At 35.8% G+C, this 27,669-nt stretch overlaps 1 protein-coding gene across 1 annotated transcript; it reads right to left on the reverse strand.

The window, feature by feature from the left end:
- Positions 1–5,723: 5,723 nt before the first annotated feature.
- On the reverse strand, positions 5,724–17,427 carry LOC110736879 (acyl-CoA-binding domain-containing protein 4-like). The gene is made up of 18 exons (XM_021917209.1): positions 16,915–17,427; positions 15,934–16,004; positions 15,592–15,655; positions 15,427–15,492; positions 14,524–14,718; positions 14,301–14,378; positions 14,026–14,136; positions 13,864–13,930; positions 11,462–11,523; positions 10,249–10,388; positions 9,841–9,967; positions 9,649–9,763; positions 9,011–9,099; positions 8,763–8,846; positions 8,469–8,660; positions 8,113–8,268; positions 7,007–7,066; positions 5,724–6,360 (listed from the first exon to the last, which is right to left on the reverse strand). The coding sequence occupies exons 1-18, from the start codon at positions 17,071–17,073 to the stop codon at positions 6,175–6,177; spliced, it is 2,022 nt and encodes a 673-aa protein (XP_021772901.1). The 5' UTR covers positions 17,074–17,427; the 3' UTR covers positions 5,724–6,174.
- Between the last annotated feature and the right edge of the window lie 10,242 nt (positions 17,428–27,669).

The following is a 27,669-nucleotide window of genomic DNA, read 5'->3' on the forward strand; positions in this document are numbered from 1 at the left end:
TCATTTTGCTAACAAACAAAACAACTTTGTTCCCATAGGTGGGTGGTCCCCAGACTCACACAGGCACATGCGGCGATGGGTCTTCCGTACTACCGAGACGCCCTTGATCAACTCACTGAGCAGCAGGTGGAAACTTTTTAGATATTTGTAAACAATTATGTGTTGTGTATACCGTATGTGGACTAACTTAATTATAATATTTATTTTGATGTGTTATTGCAGATCACCTGGGATCCGTATGTACTGGAGTTGGTAGATGCCATGCCTGCACATCTACTGGATCATCAGGCAGAGTGGCGTGCGAGAGTTCCCTACCTGACCGCGTCATGCGACAGTTCCGACTACGCCGGCCTATTCCCCAGCATTGTGACACTAGTGTACGCCTTCACGGCATTGACCGTCGGGGAAAGGGGGAGACAAACTAGGCATTGGAGCATTGGCGTTTCCTTGAGCTGTGGCAGCAACGGCTGGAGTTCGTCGTTGGCGGTGATCCGATGCAGGGCGTTATGGATCCTCACGATCCGTACATGGTGTGGTACAGGCGTATTACACGCCGTTTCATCAACCCCAGCTACACACCACCGTCCACACATTACCAGCCAGCACATGACGTCATTCGCGGATATGTGAGTTTCTTTTATTGTACTTATCGTCCTCATTTTTTATTTTTTTATATATTATGTAAATGACTGATCGATGATTACTGCAGGCGGCGGATATGGTGTCGATGTTTGATGCACTGTCACTCGCCCTTGCAGACGGACCCACCAGAGCCTAGGTCGAGCGGATGCGAGATATGTCCGTGACTTCCTTACAGAGACATGGTCACGGTTATCTCGTCCACCAGCGGGACAGTCAAGATAGTGGATCCTCCTTCCATGCACAGTTCGACCCTGGCCAGAGTAGCGGTGGAGGTGATCATACGACACCAACAGACGCAGAGGAGTACATCATCCACACTACTGCGCCCATCGGGACTCAGGAGGACACATCGTCCAGCCAGCTCACCCCCCCACAGCCCCGAGACCCATTCACCACCATTTCTCATTACACTCGGCGTCATAGACGGACGGACGACAGTCAGGCTAGGGAACCATTATCCCGAATTGATGATTAGGGATAGTATCGTATGATTTATTTGTTGTAGACAAACATTTTCTAGAATTCTGTATATAACGATTACATTATTAATATAATACATGTTTGTTGAATGAATCTGTGCGTGGTTTGATGTTTAGTTTCCTTATTTATCCAAACCGGACTTATGTCAGTCAAAATAGATCCTTCTAGGCCGATTTGTATCAAAAAACAAACATTTGGGATCCATAATCAGAAACGGAGTAGAAGCGATGGCCATGGTGGCTAATGTGGTGCTTCATGGTGGTTTAGTGCTGTTGGTTGTGGTGGGTGGTGGTCGACGGTGGTGGAAAGGTTGGGGCTGGTGGTGGAGGTGGTTGAAGTGTTGTTGGGGGTAGTTGGACTGTTTTGAAGTGCATAAGGGTGGTCGAAAGTGGCGGAAGGTGGTGGTCGATGGTAGGGGTTGGTGGTGGGGGTGGTGGTTGACTGTGGTGGCTAAATCAAGGCAGGGGGTGGTGTGTTGGGGCAAAAATTAGAGTACAAAGGCTGCAAGCTGCTGGTGTCAGCGTTTTATGTACAAAAAAACTTTGTATATAAAACGTTGTCTCAGACAGCGCTTTATGTTGTACATAAGACGTTGTCTTGGACAGCGTTTTATGTGTTTACCTTTTTTTTTCCTTTTAATTTTAAAATATCTGAAATTACAAAAAAAATTTACAAAAAAGTCAACAACTAAAAACGTTCCTTTTAATTTTAAAATATCTGAAATTACAAAAAAAATTTACAAAAAAGTCAACAACTAAAAACGCTGTCCCATACAGTGTTTTAGCCTGGAAGCTTAGTTTGGTAAATACTTTTGCCACGCAACTATTTTGGTAAATATTTACCAAAAATGGCTAGGTTCATGGGTATTTTCGGAGAAGTGGCTAATAGAAGATTTTCCACGGGAGGAACTTGTTCTCTATTTATAGAGCCTCCCATGTGTAGTAGTGTTGAGATATTTTGGGTGATTGTTGCATAATGCTTCCGTGATTCTCTCAACTGCTTCCTTGGGTGGTGGAGTAGTGGTTGATTCCTTTGCTTGGTCTTCTAACGAATGTGGACTTGTGTAGGGTGTAGATATGTTTAACAACTTTCATGACTTGTTCTTTGTGACATATATATTCTCTCCATTATTTTAGGGAGCATTCGTAACCATTTTGACCCGATCTTGTGTCGTTGGTCGTTGACTATCATCGTTAGTCAACCAATGTACAAAATTACCCTTAACAATAATTATATGTTCGAATACATTGAAGATTCAATTTAAAATGTCACCAATATTTTTGTTTCGAATTATTCTATTCAAAATGGCTGATAAATAAACTTAGCTAGTTGTAATAACAAAAATCAGTTGTTATATGTGCTAGAGTATGAGTATGGGGTTGGACCACAAAGAATCATCCTCTGATCTGCCTTAGCCATGATTCTAACATCTAACCATCCTTGACAATTGATATAAATACTGCACTTTTTAAGATGATTAGAGACTTTAGAGTTGTAATCACCCCAGATTATGATGTTAATTTCACCCAAACCTTTTTGTTTCTTTGCCACTAAATCTTTAGCAGACCTTTCAAAAAAAGAAAAAATCTTTAGCAGTCACATTGCCGAGTTGCATTACTACCTTAACATTAGTACTCCGTCTCTGTAGTGACAATGTATGATAAGAATGTTTATCAATCTTTGTAGATGGAACAAGCGATTTGTCATTGTAGTCAAGAGAGAATTTATTGACGTACAATGATTTTGTTGGCACTTTTGAGGAGTCCATAAACAAGGTTAAGTTTAAATCAACAGTTGTAAAATTATTACTAGTAGTAGAGATTACCATGGACGTAAACCCAAGTATATGAGACTTATCGACTTCATACTTGTTGCCGAATGCATCAAGGTCCTTGCACCCATGGTTCTTATTAAAGACTTCATCAATTCTATTAGACGTCTTGATTCCAACAATGATACACACGACTAAGATGATAACAAAACACCCACAAAACACTAAACATTTCGGCTTGTTTTTTTGCATGTTTACTTAGCTTGCAATTGCTCTCCACTTTTTCTTTTGGTTTTATACTCTTGTTTGTTTATTGTTGTTATATTTTTACTGTATAATCTAGAAAGAAATCAATCAAAAGAGTTACAATAAGTCGTGCCAAATTGAAAATTTTCCAGTTTCTCTTCAATCTTTTTTTAAATGGGGAAATTTTCCAAAAGCCAAATTCGTAACACACAATCAAGTTAAAGTAAAGTAAAGTTGGATTTTGGGAAGCATGCATTTCTATTATGAAAAAATATCCTGCAAATATTCTTCAAATAATAATAATTCAAGGGAAGAAATACATAATTTAAAAAAAAGATTTTGTAAAAAGTTTTATTTTCCTAATTCATATATTTGTTTCATTATCACTACAACAAAGATTCTTCAAAAAAAAAAAAAAAACATCACTACAACAAAGAAATTTAATTCCTTTTTTTTCCATTTAATCGATTAATTGTCTATCAATAATAACTTAATACTAAAATAGACACCGGGAATGACACATGTCACTTCCTGTTTTTTCCCTCCAAAATCCCTCCTTTTACTTTTTGTTTTTGTTTTTTTTTTTTTAAAAAAAAAAAAAAAACTTTTTTTATGCCACCTACTATATATAATGTATACACATAATATCACCAAATATAATTGTGGTAATTTTGATTCACACACTTTTCATATCTATACTAAAATATTTTCCAAATCTATTATTTTAGATCTTATAAATATTACTCTGTATGTAAAATTTTGTTTTTAAATAGCACAATCAATCAACAGTAATCAATAACCTTAATACTAAAACAGACACCGAGAATGACACATGTCACTTCCTAGTGTTGTACACACCAAAAATAACACGTATCATTTTCTAGAGTGTCCCTTAGGTTTTTTTTTTAAGCAAAAATCTATTTAGGAAACAAATCTTACACATAATAAAAGAATAAAAAAGATATAATGTATCCTTCCACAATATATATTGATACCATACACTTATGTTAATATATATATATATATATATATATATATATATATATATATATATATATATATATATATTCTAACATGATCTGTAACATAAATAGTATTATGTACTACTCTACCATTATAACAAGGATTTTTTTAAAAAAGATTTTTGTATTTAATTATGTATGAAAAGTTTGCTAGGAAAGATATGAAAAACTATTTAAGTCAATTGATTATTGAAAAAAATATTGCATAAGAGAGAATGAATAATAGTGTATAAAAAGAAATCTTTTTGCATACAAATACATATAGTTAAGATATTCATTTGGCTAACAAGAAGAAAATGATACGGAGTATAAGTTTGTTAGTGAAATATACTGTATATAAATTTACATATATGCGTATTTTAAAATATCTATTTTGCTAATAATAGACTCTTTTCACAATAAATTCATTTTACGAAGTAGTAACTTAGACAGATTCATTTTTTTATAATTAAATGTAGTATTAATTATGTACGGAGTAATAGTAATTGAAAATTACCGTGTATGACACGGGACCTAACCTACTATATATTAGTACTAGGACTAAAACACAATTAACAAACAAGATCAAAAGGTTGTTATAGTCGGTAAAAGCGCATTTTCTTGTCTAAGCTACAATGTGTATGCCTACGAGTTCAGGTGTTAAAGACGCAATATGTTGGAGCTATAAGCGTTGTTGTTGCCTTTGTGCTGTCTCTTTACTCGTCATAAGCGTCGTGTGTGTCGTGACGGTTATTAAACTTGATAAATGTAATAAGCATGAGGATGAAATTGATCAACAACACTTGAAGAAGGTTGAGGTTACGGTCAAGTATTTTGATCTGATCACATTATCTATGGGAATTTCGAGTCGTAACAACTTTACAAGAGCCAATGCAAACATAACCCTCTCAATGTACACCTTTATAGAATCCACAAAACCCTTGACCATCGACGGATTATCACTCAAATATCGCGGTAAATTAGTTACTTCATCTACAAAAGTTTAACAACATAGTGTAAAGGAATTAGGGAGCAAGAGTAGTAGTACTAATAAGGTAGTTATGGATTTGAGAGATGTGACCATTAATAACGTGATTGCCAATGATTTATTGGCAACAATGGCGAGCATACAAGAAGGTAATTTGGATGATTTTAGTATCCAATTTTGGGGTTATTACCATGCTCGTAATATTGTTGGTTCTTCAAATACCGTCAATTGTCCAGGAAGGTTAGCTCTTCAAATCTTGGCCGAGGCCGAGTGGATGATTAGTGGTACAACTCCATGTTCATACCACACATGTTATCACTAAGCTCTGCATTAGAAATTCCCCTCTTGATACGGGTCTCCTAAGCTTCCCTAATAATCTACTTCGTAGTTGAATTAATACTAGTTGAATTGTACTTGAATATAATCATCAATAAACCTTAGGAGCAATTTTTTTATTATTATTATTTCTTTTTTTGGCATGATAATACATGCCTAAGTAGTAAGTATGAGGTTATTTTGTGAGACCTTAATTAAAAAGTTAAAAGTAAATTTTAAATATAACATTATGATGGATATAGAACTTATGAAGAACCAATTCATTCATGCCCAACACATAATTATGTCGTCAGGAAATTCCATAGCATTTGCATTTGATAGAAGAAAAAGACTACACAGTGGTACACAATAATCGTCCCAGTAATTAAACCAAAAAAACAAAAAAAAAAGAAAAGCTTGTATACCCTCTTAGTTCTCAGGTAGTCTTTACTTCTGTATTACATTACATACTACTACTACAGTCTACAAGCATGGTGATGCAACTAACGCCTTTTGTATACAGGGTTTTCCAATTTGTATACCCCAGAACCTTCGATTATAAACTAGGAAAAAATATAATAATTATTATCCTCGGACCAAAAAATTAGAAAAACCGGAAGAAAAAGCAAAACTGAATTTCACAGAGCAATGAATCAATCACAAAAAAAAAAAAAAAAAAAAAAAAAAAAAAAAAAAAAAAACAAACTAGCAACATTTTGTACTTAGAAACATCAAGCATCATCCTCTTTTTGACCAGGTGATCCTGCAAGCCAACCCCATACACCACCAGAACCCTGCCTCTGCTTTGCACTTAGGGCTGCTTGTTCAGAAGCCGCCTTCTGTCTGCGCAGGAGCTCTAATTCTTTTTCCAATTGCTCCATTGTTTGTAGCTTCTGCCGTAACTCAGCAACGTCAACCTGCCAATCCAAGTTACAATCAGCAATATGTCAAGGAAGTCCAGGGAAAGCATATCAAGGACATCAGATAAGGCTCACGATATCAAATACACTTATACACCCTTTTATTGTCTCACATATTTCATGATCTCAGGGTGCAAAACCTGATTTTTATGATTGGGAAACTGGCAAAACACCAAGAAGCAACTACTTAAAACTAATCACCATTATCCCTATTTTAAAGTAGCAGTAATTATCCGTCAAAAAAAAAAAAAAAAAAAAAAAGTAGCAGTAATTAACTACCAATTTTTCTTTAATTTGTTTTAACTAATGCATAAAAAATAAGGGAAGATCAGCTATTTAAATCCATAAGAGAAAGGGAACAAAATCAAATATATGAAGTGTTTCTTTTCCAGGTTTCTTAGCTACCCCCATCCCATCTATCAAACTTTTTTTTTTTTTTTTTTTTTGACGGAAATCTATCAAACATAGTTTAACAAATCTATATTCAAGAGCTGTAAATAAATGCTATAAAGAACATAAAACTGCACAAAAATTAATAAAAGCAACATAATACTTATATTATTTGGACTTTGGACCAATAGAGTTATCAAACTTTGGGGGAAAAGTACGATAAAACCAAACAAAAAAGTCTGGCATTACGTACCTCAAGCTTAAAACATCTAGACTGCTCAGCAGCAAGCTGACCACGTACAGATTGGAGCTCCTGCAATTCAAGATTTAAAAATTATATAATGAAACCAAAAACATAGAAAGAACCCTCTTCTGAAGTAGCAAACACTACTCTCGGACTTAAAATGGCCCATTGACCCAGCTAAAAAAAAAAGGTATTCCATGACATGAACATACAATCTTATACCAAGAACCAAATACAAAGGATTTTTTACATCAAAGAGTGGAGTATATAATAAAAGCAAGTGTTCTTTTCGTTTGGACAAGAAGATAGTTAAAGATCTCTAAGGTTTTTCAGTCTCCTTTTCTTTCATAATAAAAGCAAGTGTTCTTTACCCTTATCCTCTCCCATGCACCCACTTGTTTTTATCAGTCTCCTTCCTGTACATGCGTTCAAACAGGCACTGTACACAACATAAATGGACGGAGGGAGTATAAAGTATATAGGAGTCAATTGAAATTTATAATTTGCACAAGTGCAGGGTTTGAGATAGATTAGTGGTTGGCTAGTGTTTCCTATCTACAGTTTCTGTTTCCATCAGTTTCAACTTCTTGTATTGGGAGGTACCAGTTGTTACTTGAAATTTGGCTTTTCCTTACGAAACTACAAGTCGAGTGTGAAAAACTAAAAAAAAAAAGCATGGTAGAAACTTGAGAAGGGTAAAGTGTACATATTAATAACAAAGAATGGGAGAAACAGGAGTAGCCAACTCAAGAGAACAAAGGGGGAGTATAATTTCAAAACACTTACCCTTTTTTATTTTGGGGAAGGGAGGGGGGAATACCCATCTCAACCAAAACATCTGGGATCAACATTACACTAACTTACCAGCTCTCCAGAAACAGCAACAATTTATTACACTTCAGGTTTTCAAACTTAATTGCAATCCCAAATATTTTTATAATCACTATTCATTTGTATAAATTGACATTAAATAAAAATATCAGCTTCACTTTTCCATTACGCTAATCTCTGTCAAAGAGTAACAACAACCTACACAATCTTCCTATAAAAAAGAGAGGATATAAATGAGCAACACAAGACATATATAGGTAAATATAAAATGGAGAGACAATGACCTTTACAAGGTCACCATTTCGATTTTCAGCTTCTGTCAACTCTTGCTTCAACTGTTGACTCAGCAACTTTTCCTTACTTATTTCAGATTCCAGCTCTTCCTTTTCTTTCGTAATCACTGCTATAGAACGGTCTCCACCATTCTTGTTTTTAGTTTTCTGCAAAAAAGGTGGAAGCAGCAAAGAGCATATTACAGGTAATTAAACAGAATAACTTTGCAAATAAAACTATGGAAAAAGTACAAAATTCAGCCAAGTAGTCACAAAGAGTTGTTCATATAATCACTTTTTTTGAGTCTATTCATCCCCCATCAGAATAATCCCAGGAAATTGCTAACACATTGAAGTTGCTATAATACCTCTCCATCAATATTGTCCACAACAATTTCCCTAACTTTCCCGTCCTGCCCTGCATCAAGTTCAGATTCCAAATCTCTAGTGGCATTTGTGGCATTTGTTGCATTATGCACAGCAGAGACACTGCCAGGTACAGATGTATCTATCATTTTCGATTGCAACATAGATTTGTGGCTAGGTTTGAGAACATGAACCTGCCAGAAGCACATGACAAATATCAAGATAGATGTACAAAGAAAATACATATTCATTCTAAGTCAAAAACAAACACTTCAACAGGTGAAGATCATACTGACCTCATTGCTGTAGCGGCCATTATAACCTCCAAAAGCAACCAGAACATCCTCCCCATTGTATGAGCCCACAACCAAGCTTACACCCTGAAATAGAAGAAAAGGTATGACACATTGTCCAAGTCAAAGAAGCACGTGAATAAGAGCTATTTTTATTGAGACAGGATATAGTAGGTTCTTATGTAAATCATGAAAACAGAGTAGTACAGTGTAATTTGAGACATGTTTCAATCATATAGTAAGCAGCTTACCTCACTAGCAAGGGAAACACGTCCTTCAACTGAAGTAACAACGGACCAAACAAGCGTAGACATATTGAGAACAACAGTCTCAGAGGCACCTGTCAAATATAGCACAAAAATGCTTAAAAGTGCTACAAAAGATGTCAAATAGTCGTTCTTAACTTCTCAAGTTGAATAAAAAAAAGACAGACCAAGGAAGAAAGAAAAGCAAGCCAAGTACAATTACTGTTTTTAAAAAGAATCTTCTGAAAGAGCTACAGATTTTATACAGACAAAGGCCTTTTTACCATAGACAAATAAGATTACATGCACTAACACGACAGACCAAGGAAGGAAAGCAAGCCAAATAAATTACTGTTTTTAAAAAGGATTTTCTGAAAGAGATATTTTATTCAGATAAAAGCCTTTTTACCATACACAAACAAGATTACATGCACTAACACCCAAAATTTCTTCCATGGACGTGCACACGCGCACACAGACATTCTAGATTAATGTTGTTATTTTTCAGGAACCCCAGGAGATCATACTTTTCGTTTATATAATTAAACTTTGGAAATAGTAATAAGTTCATCCAAGCAGCATCAGACATACAAAAGAAAGAGTGCACCCTTAAAATTCAGAAACATATGTTGACAAATACATACCACTTTTATTATCACCTCCTCCAACAATAAACCAATTCTCTCCAATAGTCACACCTGCATGTCCAGCACGTGGAGTAGGTATATCACCTTGCTGAGTGGGTCTCGACCATTCCATCTACAAGATCAAAGAGGATATATAGATGGAGCAAAGCAAAATCAGAAAACAGGGAAATCAGAGAAGTGAAGGCTTACAGCTTGCAAATCAAGAACATGCAAATCATTGAAGCAAGCAGCATGAGAGCCACCACCAAATATAAGGAGGTAACGTTCTGCATGTACTGCAGCAGCATGATCAGACCTTGGAGATGGAGGCACACCCCTATAATAATTTAACAATGTGTTAGGCTAGTAAAACTGCGAACATTTTCTAGATTATTATCTAACATGTTACAGAGCTGTGTGTACATACAATAAAGATGGAGCATCCAGTACAATGAGAGATAAGAAACTTTATTATGCCTTTAAAATACAGAGACAGTCCAAATTTTATCAATATTTAACATATCCATGTCATCCATGGCTTTGACATTTTGCACATCTTATTAATTTGACAAATAATGATAATAAGTTTGTTTTAATTAAACAAGCAAAACCACTTACACTGCATCAAAATCATCCCATGTCATGGTTTCCAAGTCAAGAAGGTGAAGATCATTTAAGAGAGTTCTGTTTGCATTTTGACCACCAAAAATAACTAAGGTGTTGCCCACAAGGGTAACAGAATGGCCCCCACGAGATACCTGCAACAAATACATGGTCCCAGAATTAAACAAACTGCACATATATCATTAAAAAAATCAAGCACTAATATATAGTCACCATAATTTTAAGAAGACACATCCACAACTATTGCTTTTTAATGACTTCAAAATCTTCTATCCTGAACATCCAATATGCAATTTGAAAGAAAAGTAAAGTACCAAATCACTTGGGACGAAAAAAAGAAGAAAGATGCATAAGGAAACTCATTAAAATATTGGATATTGGCTAAAATAATATGTTAAATTTTGATTCTAGTTATAGCAGACTAGGGTTGTTCAGAGTGCGGTCTAGACCGCACCAAACTACAAACCAAACCGCAATTTTGCTGTTTTGTGCGGTTTGCGTTTTGAAAATTGCGGTGCGGTTTTTGAAAATGCCAAACCGCAGTTTGCGGTTTGGTGCGGTTTCCAAAAAAATTAGACCAAACCGCACTTTGATGCGGTTTGCGGTTTTTATACTATATTTTTATTAAAAAAATATGGGCTAATTAAAGGTTAAAAAAAAGAGTTTAATATTTGAATTATAAATTAATAATCACAAAATAAAATAAGTTTTTTTTACAAAAAAATAATTATAATTTTAAATAAATATGGTTAAGCCGCAAACCGCACCGCACCAAACCACATTTTACAGTGCGGTTTGGTTAGAAGAGCGGTTTGAAAAAATTACAAACCACACCAAACCGCACCGCGAACACCCCTAATTGACCCTGTTTAATATGGTCCATGTCCATTATAGTCCTATCCATTAAAATCCCTCTTTACCTGGTCCCAACCACTTTGACCCTTTACAACTCAACACTCTTATGACCTGACCCGCTCCTGTCCCTCCTAGACCCAGACCACCAAATAACCAGGTCTAGATTGAAATGCACTCACAAGAAAAAAGGGACTTGAAAGGTTCCCAATGTTAAGAGTTAAGACTATGAACATGAAATAAAATTCTGTAATCAAACCCCTAAGTATGATGTCATCAGTCCAAATTCGATCAGCAAGATATCTCACTGCCATAAGACTCGTAACAAATAAAATTACAGAGTTATTTTGATTACCGGTGACTTTCCGTACGTCTTCAGGATTGACCAAGTAGATGCTTGCGGATCAAAAACTCTCACTGTCAAGAAAATAAAATATAAAAATTAAAAAAATGCATTATCCAATATATGTAAAGCATCAAAGTTTTAAGACTTGATAATTTCATCAGAGATTCTAGTCAAGATTTAGAAAAGCCAATATTTAGTTGATTGCTCTTATAACACATATCAGGCACACATCAACACCTTTACTATTAAGTTACAGGCAGTAGATTAAAAGGTCTGTCTACTTTGACAAAATAAGCCAAGATAGAGAATTACGGAAATTAGCTACTTCCATGTACGTGTTAAAAGCTTAAAACTTTTGTCTTAATATTACAAGAAAACCAATGTGCCAAAAATATTTAATTTTCCTCAATATTAACAAAAAAGTTAGTCAAAGGAAAATAATTAAATATGTCAGCAGACAAGGGGTTGGCCAGTGGAAATGAGTGTAAAAAAAGTGAGTGCCAACACCACTGATTCTCAATAAAGAATGAACCTGAAGTCAAGCTAAGACGAGCCCCCATTGGCCCATCCCAAAGAAAAGCTTCGTCAGTCCTACTACAACAGATACAACCATTCCACTCAAGTCACAAAACCTACACAGTGGTATTACTGGTATATACATGCACCTGCAGAGTATATTCTGCTCCTCATCTCCAATATCAACTCCAATCTCAAAATTTAAACATCAGAGCATGGTTTAAAATCTTGGCCACATTGCTGCATCGTGACCGCATTTTAAAGGTTTTTAGCATTCCGTTACTGAGATATTAGGCCGCAACAACTACAAATCATCTACATTGCACGCAGTAGTGATTTCATGACCGTTACCACGATCACGACCACATCTGAGATTTAACCGCATACATAAGAGCGTATAGACAAGTGCATATCTTCCTCCTCCTGCCAGTGAAAATTCCCAAAATACAACACCCTTATATTGCAAGAGCAAGGGCCCTGCTAAGGCTACAGTAGCACTTAGGAAGGTTTCGATGGAGATTTAAAAAGAATGCTTCATACATTCTACAAAACCACAGTTTTCTATAATCCTCACCGGCTTAGGGAATAGGGAGATAAGACATCCAGACAAAATTCAAGAGGAAAAAGGGTTCAAATGTGTTCTGGATGGTTGTTTCACTGTCTTATCATGCAAGTCTTTTGATAGTCACCAGATAAATCACCATATCTAAATCCTTCCCTACCTATAAGCAGGCACACCAAAGTTCCCCAAAGAAAAAGTATTACTTTGACAGCAGAAGGGGGGGGGGGGGGGGGAGGTGTAACAGAAAACCAGTTTGGAGCCCAAACCTAAAGAAATGGTGGAAAATATCTATTTTCAAATCATCATGTCGCATTCTATTCATCACACCAAGGTACATGGAGAAGAAGAGAATACTTAGGCCACGATGCTGAAGCATTTTCTAATTACAATATTTTGGAAAAGAACAGGGCAAGACTGTATGGAAGAATGCTTCCATTGTAATTTTTGTAGGCGCGGTGATTAGAAAGGAATGATACATAGAATATGGGATAAGTTTCTTTTCAAGCCTCACATTTGAATATATGCTTCTCAGCTTTTCTTTGATGGTTTCACAACCATTCCTGAAATTCATCTTCCCTCTACCCTACACCAAAAATATCCAAAGCACTTTACAAACAAGAATTATAGTATAGATGTTCTCTATCTAGCAGTAATATTTCAACAGAAAATAAAGGTGGTCTCCAAAACCCTTCCTCTAAAGTTTAAACTAAACAGTGCTTGACCATATATGATTATACGCACAGCTCATTAGCCTTTAGGGAAAGGAGGGGGAGGTCCAGTGTTACCTAACTCCACCCCCCTGTGTACCACATGTTGACAAAAGCGAATTATAGCACAATCAATCAACGCCTTAATCCCATAAGTGGGGTCGGGTACATGAACCAAAAGTGATTATTCCGTGTAGTCATCGACAAAAATCTTCCTCCTCCATCCCTTACAATCCAATGCCTCATCTTCATGCAAATCCATACTTCATATCCTTCCTAACTCCTTCCAACCAAGTCATTTTCGGTCTCCCTCTCCCTTGTTTAACCCCTCCATGGTCCCACTCTTCCACTCTTCGTACCGGTGCACCCTCGGGTCTCCGCCTTACATAAATGGTATTTTTGGCCTTAGGTAGAGAATTGCATATCGTATTGAATCTAATCTCACATAACAAGTAATTCTGGGAGGGACCCTCTTTCTATTCCAAACTTTGAATATCATGATTTTAAACACTACAAAAAGCCAATCCACAAAGACAGTTTTTCAAAAGATTGCAATTGAACATGCAAAGCAGTAGAAAATTATGGGTAAAGTTCTAAATCCATAAACATTTCAACATGATTTGAACCTTGGATTGTCTCAAAAGGATCCTTTGTATGCCCAGCAACTGAGAGAAGCTTGTTTTCCCATGTTATCTGCAAGAACCAACAGCTGACATCAATTTTCTTCTGCACTAAATATTCAGCATGGCATATTGACATCATATTGTGGACACAGCTCCAATACTGACCAACGTATGACCCGCACAAGGGATAGATGGGATACAAGACTCCACTTCTGTAGTTTCAGCTCCTTTCTTGACCTCCACTCGGGACCAGGTCCAAGCTCTCATATCTAAAACCTATAAAATATTGATTATGTTAACAAAACACACATGGGAAGTGGGCCGAACAAATGAAGGATTTGAACCTTATAGTACCCAGTAATGAGAGAAGAGAAAGAGGAGATCCAATAATTTGGAGGATGCTCCAAGACACACCAATGCAGATATGTGAATAAAATTACCTGAAGATCACTAAGATACCGGCCATTGTAATTTCCGCCATAGACATACATCTTCTCCCCTATAACAGCTGATCCATGCTGCAAATTTAGAATCCAATCTTTACAACAAGTTTGAACAGGAGAAATAGAAGGAACGCCTACCCTTATAAATCTAACCATCTGTATAGAAGGAAGAGTGCACAATATAACACATGTAAAATAGACCACTAGCATAAGCCAATACCTCATATCGGGGTTTAGGTTGTTGGCCAGAAACGGGAGGCGCAACCCATTGATCGTAGACACTAATTGATCCAAGACCTTCAGATACAACATCCTTATCCTCAGATTCTACTACTTTTCCATTTTCAGTGGAAACTGTCTTTGTCTCCGGATAAGCATTGCCATTCTCAACGATTTCCTCACTCTTCGAGTCATGCTAAGCCAAGGGGAAACAGAAATAATTAGAAGGGTTCAGAAGAATAATTTTACCAGCAATAAAATATCATATTGCAGATGGAGCCTTAATACTGAACAAAAGTGCCACCACTTTAGTTGTTTCAGGATTCTTTCTACAGCTCTCAAAATGTTCACACCAAGTAATCCTTTGAGGGTATAAAAATAGATACAGGGCAATCACACAGAGGGTCATAAAATTTTCATAATATACAAGGGAAAACCATAATAAATTCATAGCACCAAAAACTAAAGATAATGCAAGGCACTGAAAACTGAAAAGGCGGCTATAATCTGAATTCTGAAGAAGAGATTTTGTTTCTTGCTTTCAATGTAAGGTTTATGAAAGCAGTCGTTGATTAGGATGTTTAATTGATGGTTAGATACATGATAACATGTAGGCAAATACTTAAGTAGGTATTAATATAAGGTTTCATAATATCAACTTTCCAATGTTTTTAACCAGCATTTAATTATATATATTAAGGTCAAACTAATGCATTTGTATGTGTGCTAAGTTTGATTGTGTCAATTATTCTAGATAGAGGTAGTACTAATTGTCAAATTTTACAAACTTTGAACTTTGTTCATCAAACAGAAACTCGAATTTTGATGGAGAGAGGACAAGGAATGCTAACTATTCATTCAAGGCATATGACAATCTAAAAATATACAAGCCAAGGGAACTCACATTCATTTGCACGTCAACAATTGCATCTGACACTTCAGCTCTTGAATACCAGCCTGGGTCCTCTTCCTATTAATCAACATAATGCATCAGACGATCACATTGAATTTTTGATATAAACTGAAATCTACAGCATACTACGGCATAGAAAAGTAGGCAAGTTGAAACCTCTAAAATCTTCACAAATAGGCGCATGGCTTCTGCAGGTGCCATATTGCCTAGACCACTCCAACTGGATACATGAAAAACAAAGAACAACATAAAATGCAAAAAAAAAAAAAACATTACTAAAGTGGATGGCAAATCCTAATCAGCAATATGGTCTTCCAAGTAGCAAAAACAAATGTCAGCAACAACACGAGGTATTATTATGTTTTAAAACCATGTGAAATTCAAGGATAAATACACGACCGGCTTGGATAGACCTATGGCCTCCTTAATTAAAGATGTTATTTTTTCAATGCTGCATGAATTCAAAAGTCTACAGTATAAGACATGTCTGCGACAAACCTTTTCCATTTGCTTAGCTCAACAGGACTCCAAGAACTTGGTTTCGGAATGTTACATGGTCCAACAGTAGCCTGTAACCAAAACAGATTATAACTAAAATCAAAATTGAACCCTCACCAAAGCCAAGGTAATCAACAACCAGAAAATCAAGGACAAAACATCCAAACCCAACTAAGATGCATAAATCAACCATTAGACACAGCACACTAACTCTCAAAGACCTTGCCTAATATTCACAAGCTACCCAATCTCTGCTTTCTACATATTATAATGGTTCCAACTATTATATGATATGTAATACATTAGTACATAATTATAAGTCAACGATATGTAATGTATTAGATTGACAAAAAAAATTCCTTCCGTCTGTTTCAAATTTCTCCAAAAACCTCCAATTTTGCCAACACATTTATGTTTACACTAATAATAGTGTCATCAACCGCATCTCAAAATCACTATCAGTCCCTATTGGTGCAATTCTTCAACTCGGCATTATGAAATCATCACATCGGACATCTCACTCAAATGGAAATACATTACCCCATCCTCTCCGCCTATTGCGATAACAATGTAGATATTTGCACTTAACCCTCAATCTGATACGAAACAGGTACATCCTACTCCACAGTCCACCATTCATAGGAAGTACAAGCAAGTATAATTTGCCATTTCAATAAAGAAAAGAGCGGCTTTCGATCTACGGCAAATGAACAATCCAATGCCAAACCTAAATCACTAAACAAAATCAAGATCGTAGTAAAATTCAATCATATCATCTGATCTCAACACCTAAATACACAAATTCAAAAGCTGGAATTCCAGAAACACAAATCAGATCCAACTACGGTACAATCCAATCAAATCGCACAAAATCCCAACACAATTCACAAAGCAATCAAATTACAAACAAATCCACTAAAATCAAATCAAAACAAAAACAATCACAAACAAAATTGAATAACAAAATGGAGAAAGTAAAACCTGTTGATAAAGACCATAAAGCAAAAGAGCGGCTTCATTATTGAACTTAGAAACGACGGCGTTAGAGGCGGAGGAATCAGGAGATCCGGCAAAACCGACGTAAGAAGCGGCAGCGTAGAAGCGTTCAGGGTAAGCGGGGCCAGTGCTAGCCCTCGCCATTGATGAATACTGCTGCTGCTGCTGAAGATTGCAGATCGATCGCAGTGGAGAGAGAATGTGATGGAGGAAGAAGAAGAAGTAGTGAAGGAGAAGAAATGGAAGGAAATAATAAAAATAGGAGAGAGACGAAAAAAGAGGGTGTCAGACGGGGGTGATCGTTTGGTGTTTTGGGTTCGAGGGAGAGAGGTGTTGTTCCTCTTCTTTGTAACTTGTCGGCTTACAAACAATGAGCTTTTTTTTTTTTTTTTTTTTTTTTTTTTTTTTTTTGCCTTTCAAAAAAAAAAACAATGAGCTTTTTTTTTTTGTTTGAATTCGGCGACAATAATGACGTAAACAAGATTTGATCTTAATATCGTGTATACTGTATATACGATGTAAAATATGACTTAAAATATATTGTATATAATATAAAAGTAGCTGATATATTTTAGTGGAGAATTTCTCAGCCTCTAATAACTTGATTCATTAAAGAATCTAAAAACACTTGTTGGTATAAAATTATAGTTTGATGTAACAATAAAGGATACTATTGATGATACCAAATATCAATAAAGCATTTTGTGTTTGTTGGAACTAATGTAGGAGTATATTGGTATCATATTGTTAAAGTCATTAATTAGTGATTCAACTTGATAGAGCCGAAGAATTTCTCACTATAGTGGTAAGGTTTGCATTCAAACCCCATTAGATGATTAGAGACACTTTGGAGGTGGGGATACCCTTACCCTCCCCCTCACACCCAAAGGGCCTAGCCTACAAACTTAGGGCGAGTGAACCTCTGAGACACAATTTTTAAACATATAAAGAATTAACTTATATAATAGAGATACAAATTTTTTTTTTTATATTTTTTTTAAAAACCCATCAAGAGGAGTTTATATTAATAAATTTGATGATGGCTACATCCAGAGTGCACTTCGGGATTTCATCATTCAACACTATGAGTTTATGGCAAATTTTTTACAATTGGAAATGAGCCACATGTGCAACTTTATTCTCACTACGCTTTAACAATAAATCAAGCAACACTATCAAAGTTTAAATATAAACTTGAAAATATCATCAATAATTAAATGGAAAGAGCTAGAGCCCATCAACTTAGCTTGAATCACCGTTAGGTGCTTTCCATGGTATTAAGACTATGTTTGAAAAAACATACTAGTTACTGTTAAACTAGTAGTGGGATTTTGATCCAAATCAAATGCTTAAAATTATTCATACTGGTAATTGTTAATCTAGTATAGATTGTGATTAATCATTACCTTAAGGGGGTTTTTAGTAAATGGGAATTCAGGGAGGGTGGGAATGGGACTTTTAATCCCAAATAAAAAAAAAATCTCTTGTGTGTTAAATGGGATTGGGAATAAAGAAGAAATGGGATTTGGGAATAATGGGGTGAATTCCCACCAATTTATTACTAGAGGTGGGCATGGGCCGTGTAGAGGTGGGCATGGACCGTGCTGGCTTGTGGGCGGCACGAGCACAGCACGGTGGTGGCACGGCCCGACACGAGCCCGCCAGAGGCACGGCCAAGCACGGCACGCGGTCCGCCAAGCATGACTCGTGCAAACGGCTAATTTTCGCTACTTCAAACCGCCATAAAGGGCTATATTCCAACATCCATTAACAGCTATAATTCCATATTTCTCTAACGGCTAATTCATCAATTTTCCTATAAATACTTCACTTCTTCATCCATTGTTTTCCACAATTCATCAACTCATCTATTCTCAAATCTCTTATTCTCTAATTCTTTTATTCTCTAATTCCTACTCTCTTATAATCTCTATTTTTCAAAAAAAATCATATAATCTTTAATTTTCTCAATTATAAAAATTAATTAAAAAAAAATTTATAAGTTCGGAAAATTAATTAGTGGAAAGCAATCGAAACGTTGTTGTAAGATCTAACTCATCTTTGTTGTTGTTATTACTAATTTATATATTATTATTATTATTATTATTATTATTGTTATTATTAATTATAATTATTGTTATTATTAGTTATAATTATTGTTATACTTATTGTTAGAATTTTGTTATTGTCACTATTATTATTGTTACTATTGTTGTTATTATTATTGTTATTGTTATTATTATTTGTATTATTATTATTTATTATTGTTATTATTATTTGTATTATTATAATTGTTGATATTATTATTGTTATTATTATTAATCATGGCATTAAACCCGAACCCTTCTTTATCCTCTAAGAAAGCCAAGTCAAAACGTACTAGTACTAGTAAGGAATCACCAAATCCAAACACTTCAATGCCCCCCCTAACATGCCCAATCCGAACACTTCCACCCCCTTCTTCCATCCCCAAACCATGGGAGGATTCGAACAGTTTGACAATATGTCTCCTTGGAATATGTCTAGTTCGGGATTTCAACTAAACCAATTCTCACCTCATTTATACGGCTCACACACATGAATTTTCTTATCAAACTACCCAAGGTAGCCAATCAAATGACAACGGGTCAAGTGAACAGTCTACCCAAATTCCAAACACATTAGAATGGTGTACCGAAGAGAAACTTGCCAATGCCAACAGAAAGAGTAATGTTTGGGGATATTTTCAATTAAGTAGAGATGGAACCAAAGCCAAGTGTAAGACATGTAACAAAATTTACTCGACCGAAACCAAGGGAGGGACGGGACACCTTAGTAGACATGTAAAAAAATGTGGTGGTCCATCTAGTGATCCAACTCAACCCAAAATTTCTCAATTCCATCCACATGGCTTCACTTACAATTATGAGAGAGATAGAGATGAACTTGGGAGAATGTTAGTACATGCCGAACAACCTTTTGTTTTTGTCGAAAATGATCCCTTTAACAATTACATTAACCGAGCACTACAACCCCAACACAAAAAAAATCTCTAGAAAAACTGTCCTTTCGGCTGCCATGAAATCTTTTCTAGAGTACAAATTGAAGTTATATGATGAATTAAGTAATCTTACTTGTAGAGTTTCTTTGACTGCTGACGCATGGGATAGTGGTTACGGATATCACTATTTGTGTGTGACTTGTCATTGGTTGAATACTGATTGGTTATTACAAAAATGCATTAACCATTTTGAAATGCTTGAATACCCCAACACCGGTCTTAATATTATTTAATGCAAGCTATTGATGCATATAATCTTGGCCCAAAATCATGTATATGACTTTTGATAATGCAACTTCTATGAAATTTAGTGCAAATTTAGTTAAAGCACAATTGACCGATGTAATATTAGATGGAGATGCACTTCATATTAGATGCATTTGTCATGTTCTTAACTTGTGTGTGAATGATGGAACACAAGCAATTGGTCCATTTTATCACAAAATTAGAAATGCTATTATGTCTATTAACAACTCTAACATGAGATTTCAGGAATGGAAAGCTTTTTGTAGGCAACAAAGGATAAAGGCTATTAAAATATCAACGGATTGTGCAACTAGGTGGAACTCTACCTATGAAATGTTGAGTAGGGAAATCGAGTACAAGGCTCCATTAACAATTTTTTATAATAAAAAATTTCCACAATTTGCTTTACTAGATGATGATTGGTCTCATTGTGAAAAATATATGCAGTTTTTACAATTATTATATAGTATGACAGATTGTTTTTCAATCTTTGTGCTCATTCTTTTCTTAGCAATGCATGTTTACTTGCACAACTTTTCGATGAACACCGATTACAACACGATTATGATGGATATCTTTCATCAATGGAGGAAAAATGGCGTAAATATTACACTACTATTCCTATGATTTATATTTTTGCTTCTATATTAGATCCAAGGCAAAAGTATGATGACACATTTTTATTAATTGATATTTATTTTCAATGCATGAATTTTGAAGATGATGTTGAATCTTATAAAACTAATGTGACCAATCAAATTTTTTGCCTTATATAGAGTTTATGAATCTAAATATGGAACTGTGACTCAATTTGCTCCTTCTCAATCATCCAAAAATGTAAGTAAAAGGGTTAAAGGTTTATTTGCACAAGCTGCTAACATGATGTCTAAGTTTTCAGGTAGTGAATCATCATCTAGGAGAACACAAAGCGATGTTTCGGCGTTGCAAATGTACTTAAGTTACGACTTCATGAAAGACATGGATGACGAAGAGAAGTACGACCTCGACATCCTTGATTGGTGGAAAGCACAAAGCACGAAACATCCAATTTTGGCGGCAATGACTCGTGATATTTTTGTTATTCAAGTCTCCTCCGTTGCCTCCGAAAGAGCTTTTAGTGCGTCTGGAAGGGTTTTAGACGATAGAAGAACAAGACTAAAACCCGAAACACCAATTAAAATGTGTGTTTGTTTCAAGGATTGGTTGCACTAGTAAAAAAACATAAATGCACCGCAAAATGCACACCGGTTTTTAAAAACCGGTGCCAAAAAAAATAGGCGGGATTGAGGGAAAGAGTAATCGCACCGGTGATGAGTTTATTTTATATATATTTTTATTCCCCGCCCCACGGTCATATTTGTGCTTATTTGAGCTATGCGGAGCTATTTTAATTACTAATATACGCTTTCTAGTGTTTTTGTAGAGTTGATATTATTTTGTAGGAATTTGCAAAATTATAATCCCGAGCTTATTGAGCCACTACAAAAATATTAGAGTCGGATCGTATTTTATGAACGAGTATTTAAAGCTCAAGACCGTACTAAATAAATTTAGTTCAGTGATTAAGAGTTTGATACGTGAGAAGGTCCAAGATTTTACAAGTTATATATTATTATGGACCAAGCAATAAGGCCACGGATTACAAGATAAAGGTTAAGTTATTGGCGGCCCAAGTGGAAAAGACCCGAAATCAAAAGTCAGCTGGGCGTGAATTAGCCGGCCCGATCGGGCGAGTATGCTGCAAGTATAGTTAAGTCGGTCTTCAAATGTTGGCAGAATGATGAGATAGTAGGAGCAAAAATTATCTTCTTGTATTAGCTTTTAGGATAGGTTTTGTCAGTTTTTGATTGTTTTATAATACTTTTAGTTTGAGTGGGATTGGGTGGATTTGACTTTTCTTATATAAGGGAGGTAGTAGTAGTTTTACGGGAGTTAGTCATTAGATTAGTTTTAGTTTGTTAATTTTCTTTTAGTTTCTTCTTCCATTCTCCTCTCCTCTCTCCTCAAACCGTGAGTTTTTTTTCCCTTTTTCTTTTCAATATTCTTAGTTTTCCTTCGTAAATTTTGATGGATCTTAATTTAATTTAGTTGCTTGTTATGTTTGATGTGTTTAGGTAGTTTAGAACCCGATCCCGTTGGCCCGTACTCCGCTGAAATCGAACCCGAGCTTCCCTCACAATCAAGAGTAAGAATGATCGCAAGTCATAGAGGAGAACCACAGATGGGAGATGTGGTCGGCGGTAGCAGTAGCAGCAGAGACGTTACAGAACTTGCAGATATGATGGAGGCTTTGTTGAAGATGAGCCCTATTGAGATATCCATAAGACCAGTCAATGAAGGCACATCGTTCCAATTTTTAGCGTCTGATCACCTGCTTGCAATAATGGGTAGCAGAGAACCAGTTGTCAAGGCTTATTTATTGGAGAAAGTTGCTGCATCAAATCACGACATTGTGATGATGGATAAGGAGCCTACTACCAAGCAACAGAACATTAACGATGATGACTGGGAGAGCTGTCCTTGTTAGGGTGATGTTGAAGATGCTGATGTTGACTTCAACCTTGACAAGAGACCTACTTCACTATATGATGTGAATTTTCAATCATATTTGGAGGTCGCTGGCCACATCAAGGGGTATAACACCAGAACCAAGACCCTTTGGGTTGGTGGCCTTATCCCCTGTGTAGCCGACCTTGTGAACATAACCACCAACTGTAAGCGCATTCTTTTGGCTGTTAATGACCACATATGGAGGGAGCTCCTGCATTATGTTGCCAAACATTTAAATGATTACGTGGTTGTTAGGGTCGGTTGGGACACGACCAGCTATTGCTTCCTCAGAAAACTCGCCCAATGTGTGCCTGGCTTGACCTTTATTGTTGTCACCGATCTAGATAACCACAACCTTGACTTCCTTTCCTTCCTTGATACGCCTCCCAATGAGCTCCTTACCCACTACAAGTTGGATATTTCAAAGGAGTATAGAGATGCAGGAGTGAGTCAGGACAGCACTGTCAACATCAAATGGCTCGGCCTAAGACCTTCCGACATTGACACCTATGGTGCTTGCTTCGAGGCTCATTCGTGGAAGCAGTGTCAAAGTGACTTCAAAATGGTGAATGATCGGCTGTTAAGAGATCCTAGTTATTAGCACTAGTCTAATAAAAAAATAAAAATAGAGAGTGAAAGATATACCATGCGTACAACCGATTCAAACCAAATCGACGCGAAATGATGTTATTAGCACCGGTTCAAACCGGTGCGAATTTTTAAAAAAAAAAATAGAGGGAAAGAGTAATCGCACCGGTTCAAACCAAACCGGTGCGAATTTCTTCTTTTCCTTTTTTCTCTTTCCCCTCTTTTTTCTTTCTATTTCCTCAGTCTCGTTTTATCTCTCTCTTATTTCTTCTCTCTCCTCTCTCCTCTCTCCTCAACTAGATCTTTCTCTTCTCTCTTCTATCTCTCTCCTTTCTCCACCACCGCCGCACTGGTCTATTTCTTCGCTGGCGCCGGATCTTTTGCAGTGGTGGTGGATTTCTTCACGAAGGTATGTGCTCTTTGATTTGAAATCTAGGTTTTATGATTTTTTTTTTTGTTTAATGATGAACAATTGAAATTTTGATTGAATTTAATGGTGAGAATGTGAGATGATAGGATTTCTGATTTTTATTTATTTATTTGTGATTATGGTGACTGTGGTCGGTGCTAGTGGTGGTGGGTTCGTGGGTGCGGTGGTGGTTTCGTGGTTGCGGTGGTGGTTTCGTGGGTACGGTGGTGGGTGTGGTGGTTAAGGTGGTGGTTTTGTGGTTGCTAGGTTGTTTCGGTGTTGCTGGGTGGTAGAGGTGGGTGGTTTCGGTGCTATAGGGTGGTGCTAGTGGTGGTGGGTAGGGGTGGGTGGTTTCGGTACTATAGGGTGGTGCTAGTGGTGGTGGGTAGGGGTGGGTGGTTTCGGTGCTATAGGGTGGTGCTCGTAGTTCAATTGTGAGGTTCACTCTCCCTTTCCTCCTGCCTCTCTCTATTATCTCTAAAGTTAGATTGTTGCTAGCTCGTGAAAGGTCCTGAAAAAAGCTCCAATAGAGTCTTCCTGTTCGAAATGAACTTGCTTGCTGACATTTTTTGGTAGATTTCTGAAACCCTAACTTCTCTGTTATTTAACTAAATTTATTTTAATTCTATACTAAGAAGCATGTTTAAGTGGCGGATGAACGATTCATGTTGTATACTAGCATACGTTGCTGGCGGGCTGGATTTTTGTTGCTGGATTATTGTCGATGAATGTTGTTGAAATTTACGTTTTCTGTTGATGAATGTTGATGAGTGAAGTGAGGTTTTTGTTGAGGAATGATGATGAATTTTGCGAATTTTTGAATTAACATTACTCGTAACATATACGGAGTAGTACATGTCATGCATATAAATTGATAAAATCACAAGTTTTAACCTTTTTTTTATGAATTAGTTTTGGGTTTGGCTTTTTCTGATGAATTCATTTCGGTTTGGCCTTAATAATGGATTATTCTTCTGATTTTGATCCAAGTGGAATTTGCATCAATCCTATAGCAAGTAATGTATATATGAGGTGTAAATGTTGTAAAGTTATATCTGCATTTTTTTACATGTTGCCAACCTTTGTAGGACATAGTAGTATTCATTATTGAACAATTCTTATAGTATATGTGTTTATTAACTTATTGAAAGGGAGGGGGGTGTTTGGATGCTATCAGTGTAACCTGTATGAGTTTGAGACCCCTTTAGCCTAGTACTATAGAAAAAGAGTTGTTCCCCTTGATCACAAAGACCAACTAGCTTACAGTCTTGTAGGAAGATAAGCATAGTTAAGTAATTACATTTATGTACTTAATTTTGACTAGAGGTTGGAAAATTTATGCTTAATCGATGTAGTAGAACCTTTTATTACATTGAATATTTGAATGTTTTCTGTTTAACATCTTATACTCCAGACATGATATAAATCTGTCATCTGTGATGCTTAGGAGTTAGGAAGCTCTTTGTCTTGATTCAGGGACGCCTTATAATTGCATGTGAACAAGTTTGATTATCCATGGAAAATAATTTTTAACATGATAGTGCAAATGCTATTTTAGCATTAGTAATTTGACAAAGTTGTAATAAGTTGCTAGTGTTCATACTGGCTATTTACTTGGGAGGATTGTGGGCAAAACAGTGATGACTAATTTTTGATTCCTTTCTAGATATACTTTGTAATGCTTAAGGAATAAGTTGACATGGTATTGATCATGTGCTACATTTGATTACTTTCTGATAAGGAGATTCTATGATTTCATTTCTGGGAATCAGCGTGGCCCAATTTGATTCTGAATATGATTTATGATAAAGAAATGGGTTTTTACCCTTTGTTAAGACAAACGTGGGTGTATAAAAATTTCTCACTCATCCTTGCAAAATTTTGGATCTGTAAAGCTGGTAGAGAATCAGAATTCACAGCCATCATCAATAAGAATGTGTCTCTTTCCACCTAATCTCAAAGACCTCCTCACTGCTTGCTTTGGTTTTAATACTAATGTAGTTGATTTGAAATGTGCTTTAAGTATAGATTGTATCTTCCTTACTTCAACTTTCTGGCAATACCCTATAGTGCCTATACAAAGTAAAGAAGCAATCATCAGTGTGGATACTAGATAGATTTGATTGGCTTGATTTTTGCTTTTGATCATGTCGGTCTTACTGACAGCAGCAATAGATATGTTTCTCTATTTCTGTTCAAACTTTATCTTTTCTTGCACCTTGTTTATTGTGTTTTTTTTTTTCAATTAAAGTTTTGTTATTTATTTTATAATGAGTATACTTTTGTGGAGTTTTCATTTATCCTATAATGCATCTGTTGTATGGACCGACAATGGAAACATATCTTTTTCGATGTTACTAACTTCTGTTGTGTGCACAATTATGTCCTATCCCATTGCTTTTTACTTACATCTACCAAATTAAATTGCAGTGAACATGGCGAATCAGATGACGAGTTTGTCAAAATGGGAAGACTTGTTCTTGCAGGATAATGTAATTTGGGGTTGTAAAAGCCACTTGATTGAATCACAATCAAGCATTGTGGAAGGGCATTAGATTGGGCTACTTTTGTGTGCTTAGCTGCTGTGAATCAAGCATATTTTAGAATCCCCAAGTTTTTTCTTTTCAATTTATTTGTGTGTGACTTTGTATTTTATTTTATTTTATTTTTTTGGACGAAAATTGTAATATTACAGCCTTTTTTAATGAAAATATGTAACTTTATATATATGTTAGTGTTTCTATATCAATTTAAGTGAAAAAAATGCAAAAAAGAAAAAAAAAATTAATTTTAATTTTTTGGGGCATTAAGGGCACCGGTTTTGAACCGAACCGGTGCCAATTGTTTTCTTTAATTTTTTTGGGGCATTAAAGGCACCGGTTTTGAACCGGTGCTAAAGTTTTTTTTTTGGCATCCTCAAATCTACACCGGTTCAAAACCGGTGCTATATGGGGGTTTTGAATCGGTGCCCTTTTATATTTTTCTACTAGTGTTGGATGCCGAAACTTGCTGCCAAGATCGTACTTATGCAGAAAACGACGACGACGAAGAAACGTCGGGTTCTACTAGTTCTCAATCAATTCAATTGGCCGATGAACTTGAATAATAAGAAGAAGAAGACGAATACGAGGAAGAATAATTAGATTATTACATACTATTAATTATAGCTAATTTTTGTATAATTGAACCCTATATAATAGAATAAGCTATAAAGTTAAGTTATTCATCTATTATTGTACGATTTTTATCATTATAAATTATTGTATTATCGATTTATCGTACTGGCGTATAATAAAATTAAATAAGTTATTCATCAATTTTTGTGTTATCGCACTCGTAAATTTTATAATTATATGGATTGTTCCTTTTTGCTAAATAATAATAAATATGTATAATAATAAAAAATAAAATTAATTATAATAAATTAATAATAAAAATAACATAAATAATAAAGAGTAAAAGAACTATAATAATAAAAAGAACAATAATAATATAATAATACAAAAACATAAACATAATAATAAAATTATTTAAATATACTCATTTTAAAAGTTGTTCAAAAAAAATATATATCAATTTAAAAAAAAAATTAATAAATATAAAAAATCGGGGCGGCCCGCTACATGGCATGGCACGGCACGCCAGGCACGTGGGTCGTGCAGTGCCGTGGGCTGGGGTGTGCCAAATGGTGGTCTGGCACGGCACGGCCCGGCACGAGCCACCACTAGGCACGGCCCACAGTGGCCCGACATGGCACGGTGCCCACCTCTATTTGTTTCCTAGGGAGGGTAGGTAATAAATGGGTGGGAATGGGAATAAGTGAAAAATGACATTTTTGCCATTAATGAAAAGAATGGAGGAGAAAGATTAGTAAGGGTAATATTATATTTTTGTTATTTATTCCCCA

Source organism: Chenopodium quinoa, unplaced genomic scaffold (genome assembly GCF_001683475.1).
Source record: "Chenopodium quinoa cultivar QQ74 unplaced genomic scaffold, ASM168347v1, whole genome shotgun sequence".
Lineage (NCBI taxonomy): Eukaryota > Viridiplantae > Streptophyta > Magnoliopsida > Caryophyllales > Amaranthaceae > Chenopodium > Chenopodium quinoa.

Excerpts from the sequence above, each read along its gene's own strand:
- LOC110736879 (XM_021917209.1), bottom strand. The coding sequence starts at position 17,073 with ATGGCGAGGGCTAGCACTGGCCCCGCTTACCCTGAACGCTTCTACGCT. Across the intron at positions 8,847-9,010 it reads GTGTTTCCCTTGCTAGTGAG|GGTGTAAGCTTGGTTGTGGG; the intron begins GTAAGCTGCTTA and ends CTTCTATTTCAG. Across the intron at positions 6,361-7,006 it reads CTAGATGTTTTAAGCTTGAG|GTTGACGTTGCTGAGTTACG; the intron begins GTACGTAATGCC and ends TTGGATTGGCAG.